The following is a 17,386-nucleotide window of genomic DNA, read 5'->3' on the forward strand; positions in this document are numbered from 1 at the left end:
ATGCTGCAAGAGTATATTCTTACCTTGACTGGGTGTTTGTGCCACCTGAGAGGCTGAATTCGTCGAGCAAGCACCAGACGGGTCTCAAATGCATATTTTTCGAAATCGATCTGTGAGGTCCAATTATCATTTCAATTTCGCAACAGCATTATCACGAGTCAATGAAACACTTCCTATACACGGCTCATAGCTGCGTCAAAGCTGACAGCTTGCGGTACATACTGTGATACAGCTCTAGGCAGTGACCATAGTTTCTGCTTACTAAATAGAGCCTACATTATCCCTCCCTTGTCAGATAAAGTAAGGTCTGTCCCGCAAAATACAGCAGTACAGTGGAAGATGCCAGTGCTGAGCGACGGCATCCAACTATCGGCTCAACGCCTGACGGCGCACGGATTAAAACAGTCGCCTTGATGTCATGCTTTTCAGACTTATTCGAACTCTGCAATTCGTAAATAACGAACGTTGAATTGAAAAAAAAAACTGCCTTGTAGTCGATACGCGCGACGTCTACACAGAAAACTAATGACCCTTTGCCGATAAACAATTTCAGCGGCAATGCCGCGTTCGTAATCCCTTTGTGTTCACATCTGTTCAGCGCAGAGAGACCGTAACATGACACGTACCTTGCGTTTCCGGCACTCCAGAAACCATCGAATTCACCAGAACACTCACTGCAGGGCTGGCATTCAAAAACTCAAAGCAGCCGGTGTGATCCATTATTTCGGTGCGTCCAAGAGCTCAAACACGTGCGATTCTCGTGCGAAATACCGGAAGAAAAAATTGGAGGACGCTTAAGCTTCGCCTTCAAGAGTGGAACGCGACAGCGTTCCCGTCGACCCGCCAAGGGGTGTAAGACAATGGGCTACGGCGCAGCAACTACGCGCCCCGCATCGGACGCGGTGAGCGTCGAGCAACGCAGCGTTCGGCGCGACAACGAAATGTGCGCCTGAGCAAGCGACGCACGCCTGAGCCTTTCTAAGGCAACACCGCGTTCACTAGAGGCGCTTTTGTACCGCTTTGAAGCATCGAACTCGTGGCTCAGTGTTGGAAACGGCTTGTGCGGGTATCTACGCGAAGTTGTAAGTGCCTTCAAGATTCTTCGAGTACGTTTCTCTTTTGATTATCTCATTATAGTATCAAAGAAACAATTGTACAAAGATCTCCGTGACGTGATGCTTCCAGTACCTTTATATCGAGCCATTTTTTTCTGTCTGTCCGGGTAAGGATGTATTAAAGAGAGTTAAAAAAATGCCGGTTCGGTCGTCTGTGAAAACTTTCTTTTTTCAACTCCATAGTGGCACGCTCCCAGTCAAACCCTGGCTGCAGGAAAAGGGCTTTTTTCTTCCCGGGTCAGTTGATTGCATTTTATGCCGCAAGCCAGAAACAGTAACACATATATTCCTAGACTGTTTAGATTCAATTTTTCATTGGGACGTCCTCGAGAGAACGCTGAAAAAAAGTTTTGCCCCTCACACCATATGGAATTAACTTTCTTGCGGTTAACAATGACGGGGGTGTGCCCTATGACATGTTCATGGTATTAAGCATGCATAACATGTGGAAAACAAGAATGGCTGTCAGACATGCAGATCCTATTGTAAGATCGGTAAGAGAAAACTTCATTGAAAGCATTGCCTATATCCGAGATGTGTACCAGTCCCAGGACGAACAGCCAACATGGTATCCTGTACTTAATGACCTAGTGTCATTAAAACGTTTTTAGCAATGTCGCGTCAACAAGCTACTGGTTGGCGCTTTTAACATTTTTGTGTTGGTTTCTCTGTTTTGTGTTGTCACATTGGAAATAAAGAAAAAAAACTCGTGGCTCAGTGGTAACGTCTCCGTCTCACACTTCGGAGACCCTGGTTCGATTCCCACCCAGCCCATCTTGCAAGTTGTTTTTTATTCATGAAGTGCCTGCTGGGCTTTATCGCTCACGGCGAACGCCGCCGACACCGACGCCGACGACACCGGGTTTTCTGCGACACGAGCTCCTTAACGCTGTCGCGTTAAAACAAGCGCATGGAATACTGGGATGATCCGCATAAGTGGATGGATGCTATAAGCTTCTTCTTTGAAATGGGGTGGTGTGTTTCGCTTCCAAGCTCTTGTTCCTCTCTCTATTCTAGCGTCCTCTCACTTGATTTTCCTGTACTAAGCGCCCCCGCGGCAGCGCAGCGCATTCCCTTCGCAGGTATGGTGTGAGCAGATGAGAGCGATCTTAGTCGGAGCGACGCGCTCCGTTCGTGATCCTGCCGAGCGCTCGCGATCTACCATTGGAATTCAACATTAGAATAGCTGTCAGTTGGGCGTGCTGGTAAACATTCATGATGGAAAATTCCGAGTCTTTTAAGGTCTTCAGCCTTTCCATGTTTGCACATGCCGGGATTTCAAATTTGTTCCTTCTTAGTAAGCATTTGTTCGTGTTGCAAGTAACAAACTGCTCACATGCTTAAGTACAAAAGTTTCATCGCGTCCTCGCTCTTTTCATGTGGAAGTCCCCATGGGTGAGAACTCTACGAACAAGAATATTTAGGCGTGTTCGTCAACAAAAATTGTACCTCTCAAATCTGTATCTGAGATAGCTGGCTAGTAGCTGTGTTTTACGCAATATTACTGAGCCATCGTTACGAATTGTGTTTCAACTGAGTTTAGGTGAACTTATGCGAAACTTAGGAGAGCCTGGTGCTGAGCCTGTTGGTACATAGCTTGAGAAACAACGAACCCCAGTTTTCGAAGACGCGTACACAAGAGGAGAGAAAAGACAATAACACGCCGGGACTAGCAACAGAGTTAATGAATTACTTGGGTCGAAAAACACTTGGGTGAATTAAACTTGGAGTGTGAACAGGTAAATTAGCGCGATAAAAGAGACAGAAAAAAATAAAGTAAGACAAAGACGAAGAGGGATCGGAGTGTGTTCTAGGTCGCATTTTTGGTAGAACCTGCTGATTATTTAGCAATACCGCGCGAGCGCCGATGATGATCATAATGATGATTTAATGGCACCCCTTTGCAACCGTGCATAAGAAATAGCCACATAGCCTGGTTGATTTATTCACGTATGCTATACATGTTTTTTATCTAGCATTTTTGTATAACCTCCTTAATCTTTTTTCCCCTTCAAAATCTGCCTTGTACCGCTAGCTATGACTGCAAGAGATCCGGTCGTATCAATCACTTCCCTGGTTTCTTTTTCCATCGATACTCTAAACGTCTCTTGCTTATCCCGACTGCTGACTGATTGACGCTCCCGTCCACTTCCGTCCAAAGGCGATGTCACATGCGCGCCGCATAGCGTCAATACGTGCACATTTTGCATTGCATTTGCATATTATTATACCAGGTAGAACACCACGCAGCAGATGCACAGGTAGCGGTATAAGGCAGTTAAAGTAGGTCTGAGGAACAAAATGAAGTTTATGGAGCCGTATACAAGAAGGCTATAAAAATATATATTGTGTACCTGATTAAATCAAGCTCGCTAAGTGACTATGTCAGCGCCCCACCATCAGCAACGTATCCTGCCACTTGTCAAATCAATCTGGCTAGGTGACGCCGCCACGTTTCAAAGGGGATGTCAATAAATCATCGTCATCATCATCAGCAGCAGAAGGAGCACCGTATCGTGCCATTTGCCTTGAAATGTGAGACATGCGCGCCGCGTAGCGTCTATACTTACACCTTTGCATTGTAGTTGCGTATTATTACACCAGCTAGCACGCCATGTAGCAGTTGCATAGTGTTATTTTTGTGCCCTGGGATTTGCCTGACAGGAGGCCAGTTCTATGGTGTGTCGACTGTGAAGGCAGTATTAATCCCCGCATTGTGCCTCCTTCGATCACACGAAGACTACGTGCACGGCTCGGGTTTTCTCGCGGCTGCACGGCGTCCACGATGGAAGCGGCCACAGGCCCACGGACTGTTATTCGGCCCCTCCCGGTGCCGGCACCAATGCACCACCCTGTGTCCGGTGGCCCCCACACCACGAACGACTCCAGCTGTGTTTGGGCCGGTTTCCAAACGAGGGCTGTGTTTCGACGCCTTGCCTTGCAGTTGGTTCCCTTTGTCCTATGCCGGGCCATAAAACTTGCCCGGCGCACCATTCTGACCGACCGTCAGATCGGCCTGACGCCGCAGCGTGGTTCCAGAAAACGCCGGCCATCGAGAGCGGCGTTAAGACCACGTAGGCTGCCCGGACCCTCTCTCTCTCGTCTTTGTTTCGTCCTTAGGGACTGTCTGTGGAATCTGGGGACTGAGGGGTGTTACTTAAGCAGCTTGCAGCTGCTCTGTTGGTCTCTGCTGATAACCACAACTCTGCGTGAAGTGAACTGGGGTCCAGACCTCCTGCCAGCCACGCATACCTCGGCACACAAAAGAACTGGATGGCGAGCGTTGTGATCGAGCCTGAAGTATGACGGTCGACAGCACACCGAGATCACAGTGACGAACAGCTTAGGGCTGGTGAGTGTTGGCTTTGCTTTTTTGAGTGACCAGGCTGACTGGATAGAGGTGTAATCCTAGTCGCTTGTAGGGACCTGCCGCAGAAGCGTGTGTTTTGGTACTTCTGGGTAGAGGTGAAGGCATTGTCACACCAGTGTTCCGCGAAGGATCTGAAACGGTTGCTTACAACTCAGCTCATATCCCTTTGCGAAGAGCTAGGCGTTGAAGTTCAGCTTCAAATGACGAAAGCAAGCATCACTGAAGCGATTGAGAGCACGGATCTTGCGAAAGAGGAAATCCAAGAAATGTGGAACGAGATCATAAGGCGCAAGGCGGACGAGCATAAGCTAATAGAGCTTCGGATATAGAAACTTCGACTTGAAGTCGAGTTGAGAAAGACAAGTGTAGTTCCGGAATCAGAGGGAGCAAGTAGACATGACCTTTATGATCTATCTAAACTTATGCAGCCCTTCAAGGTTGGGCAAGACATAGGTCCCTATCTCGAAAATCTCGAGACAACTTGCGAAAAGTCAAAATTTGTTCCCAGCACTTGAGCGCGGCGCTTGCTCAGTTTGTTTCTCTGCGAGGCAGCAGATGTGCTTGCAAGGTTGTCTGCGGATGATTCTGACAACTATGATCAACTGAAAGAGAACCTATTGAAGCGGTTTCATTTGTAAGCAGAGGCATTCAGGCAGATATTTCGAGGTCTGAGCAAAAGGCAGGGCGCCACAACCAAAAGTTGTGCTCGCGTACGCTTCTGACTCGCAGTCTACTTATGAGTTGTTGAAACCGTGCTTGTCTGAACTGCAGGTGAATGGGAAAAACTGTAACGTGTTGCGGGACAGTGGAGCAACCATTGACCTGGTGCACCCAGATTATGTGAAGCACCAGCAGTACAATGCCAAATACACTTGGATAAAGGCTGTGTCAGAGGACTCGAGTGTCTGCCTTCCAGTTGCAGATGTGGTGATCAGCGGGCCATTCGGTGAAGTGTGTACTCTGGCGGCTGTTTTTAATGAGCTGCCGCCGCAGTACCCTTACTTGTTCTCTAACTGTACCGATCGCCTACTGAGGGACCAGGGTAAAGAGTGGGTAGAGGGTACTGTTCAGGCTCTAACGAGATTTAAAGTGTGTGCATTGGCTGCTAAACTGGAAATGAAATAACGGGATACCGACGTGGAATTGAGCAATCCACTCGGCGATGAGTCCGCAATTGAACCAAAAAACCCTTCAATATCTGTGAGTAGTGAGGGAGAGACTGTTAACCATCAGAGAGAGATTCTAGAATATACAGAGGTGAAGGCTGTTAGGCAGTCAGGCAGAACAACTAAGGAAACCGAGTTCCAGAGCGCATTGATGAAGGACGCCGAATGTGTCGAAGGGTTATTTGTTCCGCCGTGCTCTAGCTCGCTGGATAGCATACTAACAAAAGTGACGAGAGAGGTTCTCATTAAGGAGCAAACAGTTAATTTAGTTCTCGACACCACGGAGGAAGTTGCGACAGAAATTCTGTGTCTAAGTGGAATGAACGAAATTACGGGTGCGAAAGATGTGATGAGAGTCGCTGCATCTCAGGAAGCTCTGACAAACATGCAATTGGCTGATCTAAAAGAAACTTGGTAGAAGAGAACATGGAATTGTCTTCTCAAAATCCAGGAAAGATGGAGCTGGTGATTCACGACATAGAACTCACGTCCGAGGCTCCAGTGAAATCACCAGCTTACATGATGGCACCGAAAACGCAGGAAATATTAAAGAGAGAAGTTGAACTGATGATAGAACTTCAAATAATCGAACCTTGCGAAAGCTTTAATGCTTCTCCGCTCATTCTTGTAGAGAAAGACACCCAACCTTGCAGTGATTACAGGAAGATGAATGCCATAACCAAAGATCAGGTGTATCCCATTCGAAATAATGAAAACGTGAGTGCCGCGCGGTATGTACCCACTCTGGACTTAATTAGTGGCTACTGGAAAGTGCCGATGACGGAGCGAGCTAGCCTGTGCGCTGCCTTCGTGACTCCAATGGGCTCATTTAGGCCCCTTGTGTTGACTTTCGGGCTCAAATATGCTCTTATCTGCTTTTCAAGGTTAATGGACAGGATGTTAAAGGGCGCAAAGGAGTATGCCCGTCCTTATTTAGACGATGAAGCTACATTTTCGGTCACCTGGGAGGCGCATGTCTATCCCCCCCGTGACGTTTTTCAGCGCTGGAGAGATTCAGGTCTTACTCTGAAATCTACGAAATGCCAGTTAGCTCACGCCGAGGTAAAGTACTTAGGCCATACTGTATGCGAAGACAAAAGGAGACGCGACGAAGTAAAGGTAGAAGCGGTGACGGTGTTTTCGCGACCAAAAAAAATGAAAAGTCGGGCATCACAGCTTTTCTAGGATTGGCGGGATACTACCAGCGTTACATTCCCCAAAACTCAGAACAGGCGGCTCCACTGACCGATGCCCTAAGAAAATCGGCTCCTAAAAGAGTAATTTGGGATGACGCCAAAGAGGACGCGTTTCAGGGGCTCGAAGTGGCTGTCTCGGCTTCTCCCATGCTTGGTGCACCGAACTACTACCGAGCCTTCATTGTACAGTGCGATGCAAGCAATCGTGGTTTGAGGGTTGTGTTGTGTCAGGAGGATGACAATGGTGAAGAGCACCCAGTGTTATGCGCTAGCCAAAAGCTCACGGTACGAGAGGAGGCCTATAGCGCATCGGAAAAAGAATGTGCATACCTTGTTTGGGCAACTCAAAAACTAGCCTGCTAGCTTTACGGAACGACATTTGCCTTTGTGACTGATCAGTGCCCGCTAAAGTCGCTGGTTCAAATGTCAGGCAAGAACCCCTGATTGTTTAGGTGGAGTCTAGCACTTCAGGAGCTGAATTTCAGCGTGCGCTACCGAAAGGCAGCCGCCAATGCCAGTGCAGGTGGTTTAAGCAGCGTCCTTTAGTTTATCTTGCCAGCATGTGCTAAATTTTTTTTGGCTGCAATTGCATAATTTTGCTTATTTGCCTTGTGACGAAGCGCGAACACTTGTGTGACTGCCAGGATTTAACGAAGTATTGGAATTTTCAATGTCAATGTCAGCTTGGTCGCTTGGGGAGTATGGCTAGCGTTGCCAAGCCAGTGGTTTCGTTCGACGTGATTTAGGAAAAAAACAACAGAGAGGAGGCGAAGCAGATCTCTTCCGGCGAGCAGGTGAGACTTCTCACCGTACGAGAACTTCCCCGTCGGTGGAGGAACTGTTATGCTTGCGCCCTGGCATTTGCCTGACGGATGGCCAGTGCTATGGTGTTTCGACCGGGGAGGCAGCATTCATCCCCGCATGGCGCCTGCTTCGGGCACACGACGACTACGTGCACGGCTCGAGTTTTCTCGCGGCTGCACTGAGTCCACGACGGAAGCGGCCACAGGCTCACGGACTGCTATTCCGGCCCTTCCCGTGCAGGCAGAAATGCACCACCCTGCGTCCGGCGGCGCCCGCACAACGGACGACTCCCGCTGTGTTTAGGCAGGTTTCCAAAGGAGGGCTGTGTTTCGACCGCCTGCCTTGCAGTTGGTTCCCTTTGTCCTCTGCCAGACGATAAAACTTGCCCGGTACACCTTTCTGACCGACCGCCAAATCGGCCTGACGCCGCAGCGCGGTTCCAGGAAGCGCCGGCCATCGAGGGCGGCTTTAGGACCACGCAGGCTGCCCGGACCCTCTCTCTCTCGACTTTGTTTCGCCCTTAGAGACTGTCTGGGGAATTTGGGGACTGAGGGGTGTTACTTAATCTGCTTGCAGCTGCGCTGTTGCACTCTCCTGATAACCACGACAACATGTAAACATTGTATAAGAAATTCTTCGCCGAGAAAGCTCTTTTCGTCTCTGAAGTTGGGTCCAGACCTCCTGCCGGCCACGCATACCTCAGCGCACAGAACAATACATAACGGTACAAGGTAGACAGAGAAGTTTTGAGGTAGAAAAAGATTATGGAGATGTGTAAATATTGATGTTATTTAAAAAATGTGTGGCATACCTGGTTAATTCAAGCAGGATAGGTGATTGTCACAGTCCGGTTTCAAAGGCAATGTCATTAAATTATCATCATCATCAGCATGGTATTGTGCCATCTGACACGCGATGGCACCTGAGCATCGTTTACCGTCGATACGCATAAACTTTGCATTGCAGTTCCGTTATATTCTTCCAGGTGTCCCGACATGTAGCAGTTGCATATAACAGTTGCATGCTACATGTAGCTGAATGTGGTTAACTCAAGCAGGCTAGGTGACTATTGATCCCCACCCCGTTTCGAAGAGGATGCCAATAAACTAAAGTCATCATCAACAGCAACGTACCGTACCACGGGTTAAGGGAGGTGACATGTGCACCAAGTAGCCTGAATGCCTGTGCTTACTCTTCCGTACACGTTATAGCGCCTGCTCGCAAGGCACGAACCACTGCTGAAGTGAATCGTAGAGCTACGCGCGCGGTTGCAACCAAGCAACATCGGGGTCAGCAGACCGCCGTGCAGAGAGCAGCACCAGCCGCAGCTCGCCGTCTACGCCGGGTGGACAGCGCAGATCGTTCTCGTGAAAACGACGCGAAAAGACTTCGCTGCGAAGACTCTACTCTGTATACTGCGTGGCGCCGAAAATAGAGCTCCTATGGAGCCGCCCCTCCGGCTTACGCTGTGACTGTGCTCCGTGTGCCACGCAGGCCTGTGACTTTTCCAGAGCAAATCTAAGCTATCGCTTCAAACAGCTGTTCAAGTGTTGTATGGTTAGTAACATGTTTAATAGACACTTTTCATTTTATATTCTTTTATTATTCCCATAAAACCTGTCAGTACCAATAGAAGGATTATTCTTTAAAAAAAGTATTTATATTTTTTCTTTGTGTGAGGGCTCTACCGCGACAGTGAGACCAGAATGAACGCCCACCAGGAGAGCACTTTTGCAAGAGCGCATAGCCGAGGAGAGGAGAGTACCTCGAGGGAGACATTAGAGGGAGCAAAAAGCACTAGCGAGCAAACATCGCGGCCGCGCCTTGTTAACGACGCGGCTCATAATCGCCGGCGCTCTCCTTCAGTCGCCTCGCGTGTTTATTTGCCGGTTTCTAGCACAGAAAAAAGCAAAGAAAGAAATGGGGCAAAAGTCAAAAATGTGCGCCGGGAAGCTAAATATCGTTCCTTGCAAGCCGCGAGGGAAGGACTGAAGGGAGAGATATGGCTCGCTAATGCACGCCCCGGCCGACTGCACACAGAAACACACAGGCGAACACAATAGCGGCTGCGACCCACGACAATGACGGGACGTAAGAAGCGAACCCCGGCTCACTCCACTCATCAGCAAAGGGCGAATTTCTGCTTGCACGCACTGTGACGACCTACGATACAGAGTTGACGATTTTACTATTCGTTCTCGCCCTCTCCTTTATGCCACTTGCATTGCTGGCTGACCCGCGATAGGTGTACTTCGCGCGACCGTTCGCTGTTGGCAAGCTTCCACAGGAATGGAAGACGTGATGCGCGCTCTCATTTGCATGGCTGCAGGCACATTCATCGCAGGGCCCCTCTTGAAACCGCGAGTGGCTATGCATTCCCACCTGAAAGGAGGACGAATTGAGCTTCGTCAGCCACATTAAAAGGCTCAAACAAAGGTAGTTGTCTTGTGTTCAGAAGCAATTGGTGATACGCTGTCGTCGCTCGAAATGCTGTTGTGATGCTTCATCTCCTGTTTATGCGATTTCGCTTACCTTCATTTTGTCCGTTCATTTCACGACAACATGACAACATCGAGCAAAAGAGCATTCCATGTCAATAGCCAACCCATACAATGTACATTGTACCCTTCGTGTGCCTGCCTGTCCGCAACTGAGTAAAGTTATTTAAGCAGAGGAAGGCAATGCAACGGTGTTCCATAGTACCCTGAGGAACTTGTATTGAAAGGCCGTAATATCCTCGGATTAGGAGAACTTTTCCAATAGTGCGCATTGCACCATGACGCACTATGACTGCATTTTGGTTTCTATTTCGTAAAATAAGCCACTAGTTGTGCTATACTCCGAAAGAAATCGCATCGAGAAAGCGAACGTCCCCAGGACATCAGGTGAGATCGTTTCACGAACGGGACAGGCAGTGCCGCTTTTCAGCGGAACCACCTTGTGCGATGCCAATTCTCAGTGTTCAGGAAGACTTCCTCGGGGGGTCTACCCAGTTGACATAATGAAATTCCCTGAGTTTTTCATGTTTTCCCTGAGGGTCCTTGCACAATTTCCTGAGTGACACAGAACTTTGTTTTATGTCAAGGCGGGCTTACATCATGCCGCCCGGTGCTGGCACTCCCCAGTAAGCATGTTAAAAATAAGAACAAGCGACCTAATCATGTTCGGATAGTGATTTAATCCAATTTGAATAGTAAGGAGTAGTGTTTATTCATAAAGAACGAAGAAGCGAGGGGTTAGTAAAATGAACAGCAAATAAGGTAGCTTCGAAAAAAAATGGTAAATCCCATTGCAAATCGAGTTGAACATTCTCAAATACTAATAAAAAGGAGATGCATAAAGATGCAAATCTTTTTGAATATGAGCTATTTCTATCAACTGGTAGCAAGCTCATAGTTATGAGGCCTTTGTCAAAAGTGAGACTGTCTCTCAACAGCTGGTAATTGTCAACGTCAACTGTCCTGACATAATCTCAGCTTCCGCACAATGCCTCAGTGTTGCGTTTCATTGATTTAAAGAGTTTATTTTGGTTTGGGTGAGTGACACCTGCATCTCTACATCGGCCAAAACTTTTTCTGTAAGCTCAAGCTCCTTCAAAGAAACGGCGCCACGCTTCCTTTCATATATTTCGCAATGCGTAGGTCCTTTCTGTTGTCGTGGTCCTTCCGCCGCGCATTCGCCCCATAGACCATTTGGAGCGTCCTCTTAGTTGTACAGTGAACGTCCGAGTTTTCGGACTCCCTAGGATCCGCGAGAAAGTCCAAAAAATCGGTCGGTTCGAAAAAATGAATGCATGTCTTTTATTACCCTTAAGGGCTCAAATCGCCACAGGCACATCTGAAAACACTCTGAAGGCTTGAAAGTACAATTGTTATGCATATCTCTGCTTGTACTATGACAGAAGGGGGCAATTGCACGCGCGTGTAATTAAGGAATACATACTGTGTCCCGCGATAGTTGCCCCTTCGCACGCTTGTTAAGCTTCGCCGCGTAAGATCGCTGCTGTGAGGCAAAACTAACTTTTACGAACCAAGATTATGCAACGCGTCGTGATTTTCGAGTTTCGAAGCCAATCGCGAGGACCACAAAGGCGGAGTCGGTGACAATGCAAGGCCAGCTTTGTCACCGCGTTGGCTGCGGCTGCCAGCGGGACTGCCTGAGAGAGCGCCGGTTCGAGGCGGCGAGGTAATCGAAATGGCGGCGGTGGTGGTTGTGATCGCCGTTTCGAACCGGCGGTCACGGCAAAAATCCGGAAAAATTGGTCTACGAAGAGTTCTTGCGCCCGAAATTTCAGACGTTCTTAAACATTGACTCTATGAGGTACGTGGTGGTGCCGCCAAGCAGTCCGAATTACCGGGCGTTCGGAAAGTCGTTCGTTGACAGCACACTGGCAATTCCAGCCGACGACACGGCGTCAAAAACGATTCATTACGATTCCTCTCTGTTACTCATTTCAGTTTCAGTTCAGTTTCAGTTTATTCGTCATTCAAATAAACAGTAAGTAAACAATAAATAGTATGCAGACGAGGGTCCCAAAGTCAATGACTGCAACGGGACCCTCGGTTTTAAAAAGAAAAAAAAATAATATGTATACGAAACGTGGGTTAAAGCAGCAAATATAAAAAAAGTACAAGGAAAACAAATGAATGCGCGTAATGCAATACATTAGTAAGAGAAAACAAACAAAAATGTACATATATCAAAAAGCATAATTATACAGAGAACATGTTATAGGAAATGAAACTATTTACAATAAGAAATAAAGCATCTTAACTCATGTTTGAATACATTCAAAGATGACGTTAGTTTAAGTGAATGGGGTAGGTCACTCCATATTTTTAAAGTTGAAAACGAGGATGCCATTTTCCCATAGTTTGTGTTACATTTTGGTAATAAAAAGTTGTAATTATGCGCAAACCTAGTATAGTTGGTATTAGTGAGTAATTTGTAGTCCACAAATTGCTGGCTGTTAAGTAATTTAAGAAAGAAAACACTTAGATGATACTCAAACAAACCAGATACAAGTAGTATAAAGTTTGCCTGGAGTAGCGGGAGAGCATTTGAGTTAAAGGAACTGTTGGTGATTATGTGAATAGCCTGGTTCTGTATGTGTTGAATAGACGAGAGTTGGCAGTTATACGCATTTTCCCAGGAAGCAATACCACAGGTGATATGACTGTAAATGAACGCAAAGTATAAAGATAATAATGCGTGTTCTGAAAAGAATTCACGCGATTTTATGAGACCTCTTATGCCGAAAGCTGTTTTTTCTTTAACAAACGCAATATGATTACTAAATTTCAAGTGAAAATCTAATTTTATGCCAAGGAACAAAACACAATCCGCTGCAGGAATAAGGTGAGTGTTGAGAGTTACTCGGGGGAAAAACGGCACGATGTTCTGCTTTGTTTTAAATAACACGAATTGAGTTTTGAGAGGGTTTAAAATTAAATGATTTAAATGACACCCTTCAACAACTTTTGCTAGTTCATTGTTCAGTTTAAGGAGTAAGGTTGCTAAAGAGTTATCAGACATAGAAATAGTGGTATCATCAGCATATAAAATGGCATTAGAAAGGTCAAGAACATCGGGTAAGTCGTTAATGTAAATGCAAAACAACAAGGGTCCCAGTATTGAGCCCTGTGGTACCCCTTGATTAACAAATTTCAACTCGGAATAAGCGCCCCCTACACAGACTGTTTGCTCACGGTCATGTAAGTAATCTTTAAGAAAAGTTAAAGCTGGACCTGTTATACCTAAAGATTCTAGTCTGGCAAATAAAATGGTATCATTCACAGTGTCAAAAGCTTTAGTATAATCTAAAAATACTGAGCCAACAAATTTACCACTGTCAACAGAACACTTTATGTAATCGGTTAAGACACTCGAGCCACCTTTACCTCGACTTTCGTTCCCTTTCAATAAATATATATCATTTTCTCTGATAGAAGCACAAATTCCCCGAGTTTTCCCTGAGTATTTCCAGACTATTCAAAATCCCTGAGAATACCCGTTTTTCCCGGTTTTCCCGGTTGGTAGGCACGCTGCTTTCTGTATCGCGGCAACAATGTCGATATCTGGCGTGTTCGTTCAATCCGTGGTCAAGCCTTGCTGACACTTCGGCGGATTACTTCATTGCTCTGGACGCTCCACGAGGCCTGGGCTCTTCGTGCGCTTTCTGGGCACATTTCAAAACACCCATGGAATGATCGCGACGCATCGTCGCTGCTCAGATGGCACACACCAGGCCTATGTTTCAAACGGGACTCACTGCCTGCCTTGAAGAGCCGGAACGCCGCGTGCCGAGGAGTGGACGCATGTCACGTCGGCTCTGTGCATTTCGTGAAGTTTCAACCGAACCACCCACTTCTCGTCGTCGACCACCTGCCGGGAATAGCAGTGCTCATCAGAGGGACCATACGGACCCAAGTTTCAAGTCGGTAGGACGAATTTTTCGCAAGTTGTTGACTCGTACAGAGACGAAGCGAGCGTCGGCCTGCTAACCATACCGGAAAGCCTGTCTCACCTCAGCGAGTGACGGCCTGTCAGGTCTCACGGCGGCATCCTGAAGTCCACGATGGATCCTACTCACCCACCAACGAACTCGTGCACAGACCGCGACATGGACTCGCGACCGGAAGACTACCTATCCGACTCCCTGTTTCAAGCCCGATGATCTCGACGAACTTCATCGACAAGCGATGAGGACGATCGTGGCACAACGGCTCAGCCCCACCGGACTGAGGAACCTGCTGATGACCAGGATGGAAACTAGACATTGGCGTTGTCACGTCGCTCTCGACAGCAGCAATATTTATGCGAACGCTAGTGGGCAGCAACACAGCAGCAAGGCGGGCAAGCTGCGACGCGATAGTCTCCAGGAACACCTCCACTACAGTTCCAACGACAGCGGGCTCCACGGCGCCGCGCCAGCTGCGGCGAAAGCTGCTGCCGCTGTCCTGAAGCGAACTTAAAATCATAATGCGGTCGAAGAGAGGCCTAGCCATCAAGGCCTTCACACATTAAATCTCTCGCGCCATACCGGCCGCCTGCAAATCTTACCCCCCACTGCACGGGCCACGACTTCATTGTATGGACCCGACCCATATCTAGCATCATCATCGTAAGTACCCTACGCGAAGAGACAGCTCTCGGGTACTCCGTCGAGTGGCCACGCTGGCCTTGGGCGGCAAAGACTACGCTTTCAAAACATACGTGGCTGCCCCAGAAGGAATCTTGCGCGGTGCCATCCACGGCGTCGATCCGAAAACAACACCAGAGGAGATTTTGGCAAACCTACGTGTACGCACGCAGGGCGTCACGGTGCACAGTGCCCGAATTCTAGGAGACTTCAACACAGTAGTCACCACCTTCAAGGGTCCCATCAACCCTCAATGCGAACTCTACTACGGAGGTGCGTGGCGTCAGCAAGGACACAGATGAGCCGTATGCCGCCCTCCTCCCCCCCCCGAAAGCTCCCGTGTGCCGCAACTGCGGCCTTCTGAATCCGCCAGGGGAGCACTCCTGTGGTCCCAGTGTGGGCGGCGACACCTGAACGGTGCTAAGGAGTGTAGACAGAGGCTAAAGATAAGTCGCCAACGACCACCACCCCACCCGACCAAAATGCCAACTTACGCTGAACGCGGTCGCAACCCACAGCGTCAGCCAGCCACACGCCCCCCTCGATAGTACAGCTTGGAGGGGGACACATCACGCAGCCGATCCAGATCTCGGTCCCGATCCATGTCCTTCCCGCTCCACCCTCCCGTGGGCTAGGATCAACCCTAGGGCCGCCTGTGGAACCACCAGGAAGGACACTGAGCAAGAGCCGCAGCGGCACCCGCAGAATATCAGCGGCACGAAGACGAAGAATCACAACCCTCAAGCAGCTGGGAATGGCGCCAAGGTGAGCTGGCTGGCAGATGTTACCACTCTCGAGGTTCCGCAATCGCAAAATCAACCCCACCCACATCTAACCAACAACCTAGCTCGCGAAAATCTGGCGCTCAAACGCGGGATTACAAACCCTACGAGCCACGCATTCTAGGGAATTGGCAGATCTAAGCGCCCTCATCACGAGGATCTGTACCTCACCCCCCGCCCCATCCTGCTTAAACTCTACAGCCCCCACACCCCCACGATCCCCGCAGCACACTACCGTCACCCTTTCAACACTGAAGGACACGGTGAGTGGCCTCACACAGCAGTTCACACCACTCACGCAACACCTTACACAGCAGTTTAACGATGCCCTCCTGCACCAAAGCACACAACTCAGGACTCCACTACACTCCACTGAAGCTCACGTTGATGCACGTATGAGCGAACAAAGCAGCATAGCGCGTAGAAAGCGAACCATAACAGGCACCACACCTGCCACGACGCAACCACCCCTAGCCCCCAGCAGCTTATCGCTAGCTGCCAAAATCCCTCATCCTACCTCTCAGCAATAGCACGGGCGGCGCAGCCTCCCCAAACCAGAAATCCTTAGAAATTTGGCAATGCAACTGCCGCGGCTACCGTCATAAACGGGGTCTATTACAACACTTTATTTACAAGCAACTGGTGCTACCGGACATCATCGCACTGCATGAGACAGGGACACTCCCCGCACTTTCAGGATACCAGGTTTTTGATGGCCCCGGAGGAAGAGAAGGAACACCCTAGGAGTCATTTCTACGACACTATACTTAATACGAATATGGCCATGTAATTCTCGAGCAAGGAAACAAGCAGAACACCAAAAAACAGCGCGTTCGTTCTGAATGTCTATAGCCCACCTAGGCAATCGAACACCAATTTTCGGACTCGCATTCGCGAAGACTGCCGTATCGCACGAAACAAAGAAATTGCCATACTAGGCGACTTCAACGCACACCGCAAGCGGGGCTGCAGAAAAATAGACGCCAAAGGCAGGCAATTAGCAGCGGCTATAGACCATTTTCAGTTAGATTTGCTTAACGATCCGGGTGCACACATTTGACTCGGAAACAGTTTATGCCAAGACACCAGTCCCGACCTCACTCCAATTCGGGACGTGGTGACGTAAAGTTGGGAAACATGCAAGAGGCGTTGTGCAGCGACCCCTACATTGTCAGAAATCAGAACCCAACTCATGGAGTGCGCCAAATGTAGCCCCATCGGGCAAGCAAGGATAACAGACTGGGACGCCTATGGCGAAGAAAGCAATTTGACTATCGAACATCTTACAAATCTCAATGATTGAACTGTACAATTTACACATAAATGGGAGACAAGTGCACGAAGATTATAACCAGAGCATTACAGAATCCAGAAGAGGACGGCCATATTGTACAGCTTTGGGGGGCACGTTGCAGCCTTATAAAGAGAGGGAAAGAGCCAGAAGCGCAATCGCAGGTTCAAGTTAAAAATCGCCGCTCTCACAACACACGCGGAAAACTGCGGTGCAGCTTACCCACCTTGATTGGGCTCAATTTAGCGAAACTCTACAAAAATCATTGGGCACGGCCCTCTTCTGGCATACCTTAGTATCACTCATTGACCGCACGAGAACAAAAAACGAAACGAATAAAGCAGTGAAAAGACTCATCCACACCTACCCAAGTACTGAAGATGAACACTTGGACAAAATACAAATGCTTAGGCACCACAATTTCTCCTCTCTATCAGGGTACACAGCAGGGAGGCCCAAATCACACCCTGGACAGATCCTTTACGGTTTATGAGGTCTATGTCGCTATCCGCAGCTGCACT

General features: G+C 48.4%; 1 protein-coding gene across 3 annotated transcripts in view; it reads right to left on the bottom strand.

Annotated features, from left to right (window-relative positions):
- Positions 1-17,386, bottom strand: part of LOC142582172 (uncharacterized) — a 673,231-nt gene that overhangs the window by 302,110 nt on the left and 353,735 nt on the right. The window contains exon 1 of one of the 3 annotated variants that reach the window (XM_075691568.1): positions 627-785. The exons of 1 other annotated variant lie outside the window; for it this stretch is intronic. In XM_075691568.1, the coding sequence (XP_075547683.1) occupies positions 627-720 (94 nt within the window). In that variant the 5' untranslated portion in view covers positions 721-785. Of the gene's footprint in view, positions 1-626; positions 788-17,386 lie in introns of those variants that run through there. One more of the 3 variants, XM_075691570.1, reaches the window with a different exon arrangement.

The sequence above is a fragment of the Dermacentor variabilis genome, chromosome 5 (genome assembly GCF_050947875.1).
Source record: "Dermacentor variabilis isolate Ectoservices chromosome 5, ASM5094787v1, whole genome shotgun sequence".
Lineage (NCBI taxonomy): Eukaryota > Metazoa > Arthropoda > Arachnida > Ixodida > Ixodidae > Dermacentor > Dermacentor variabilis.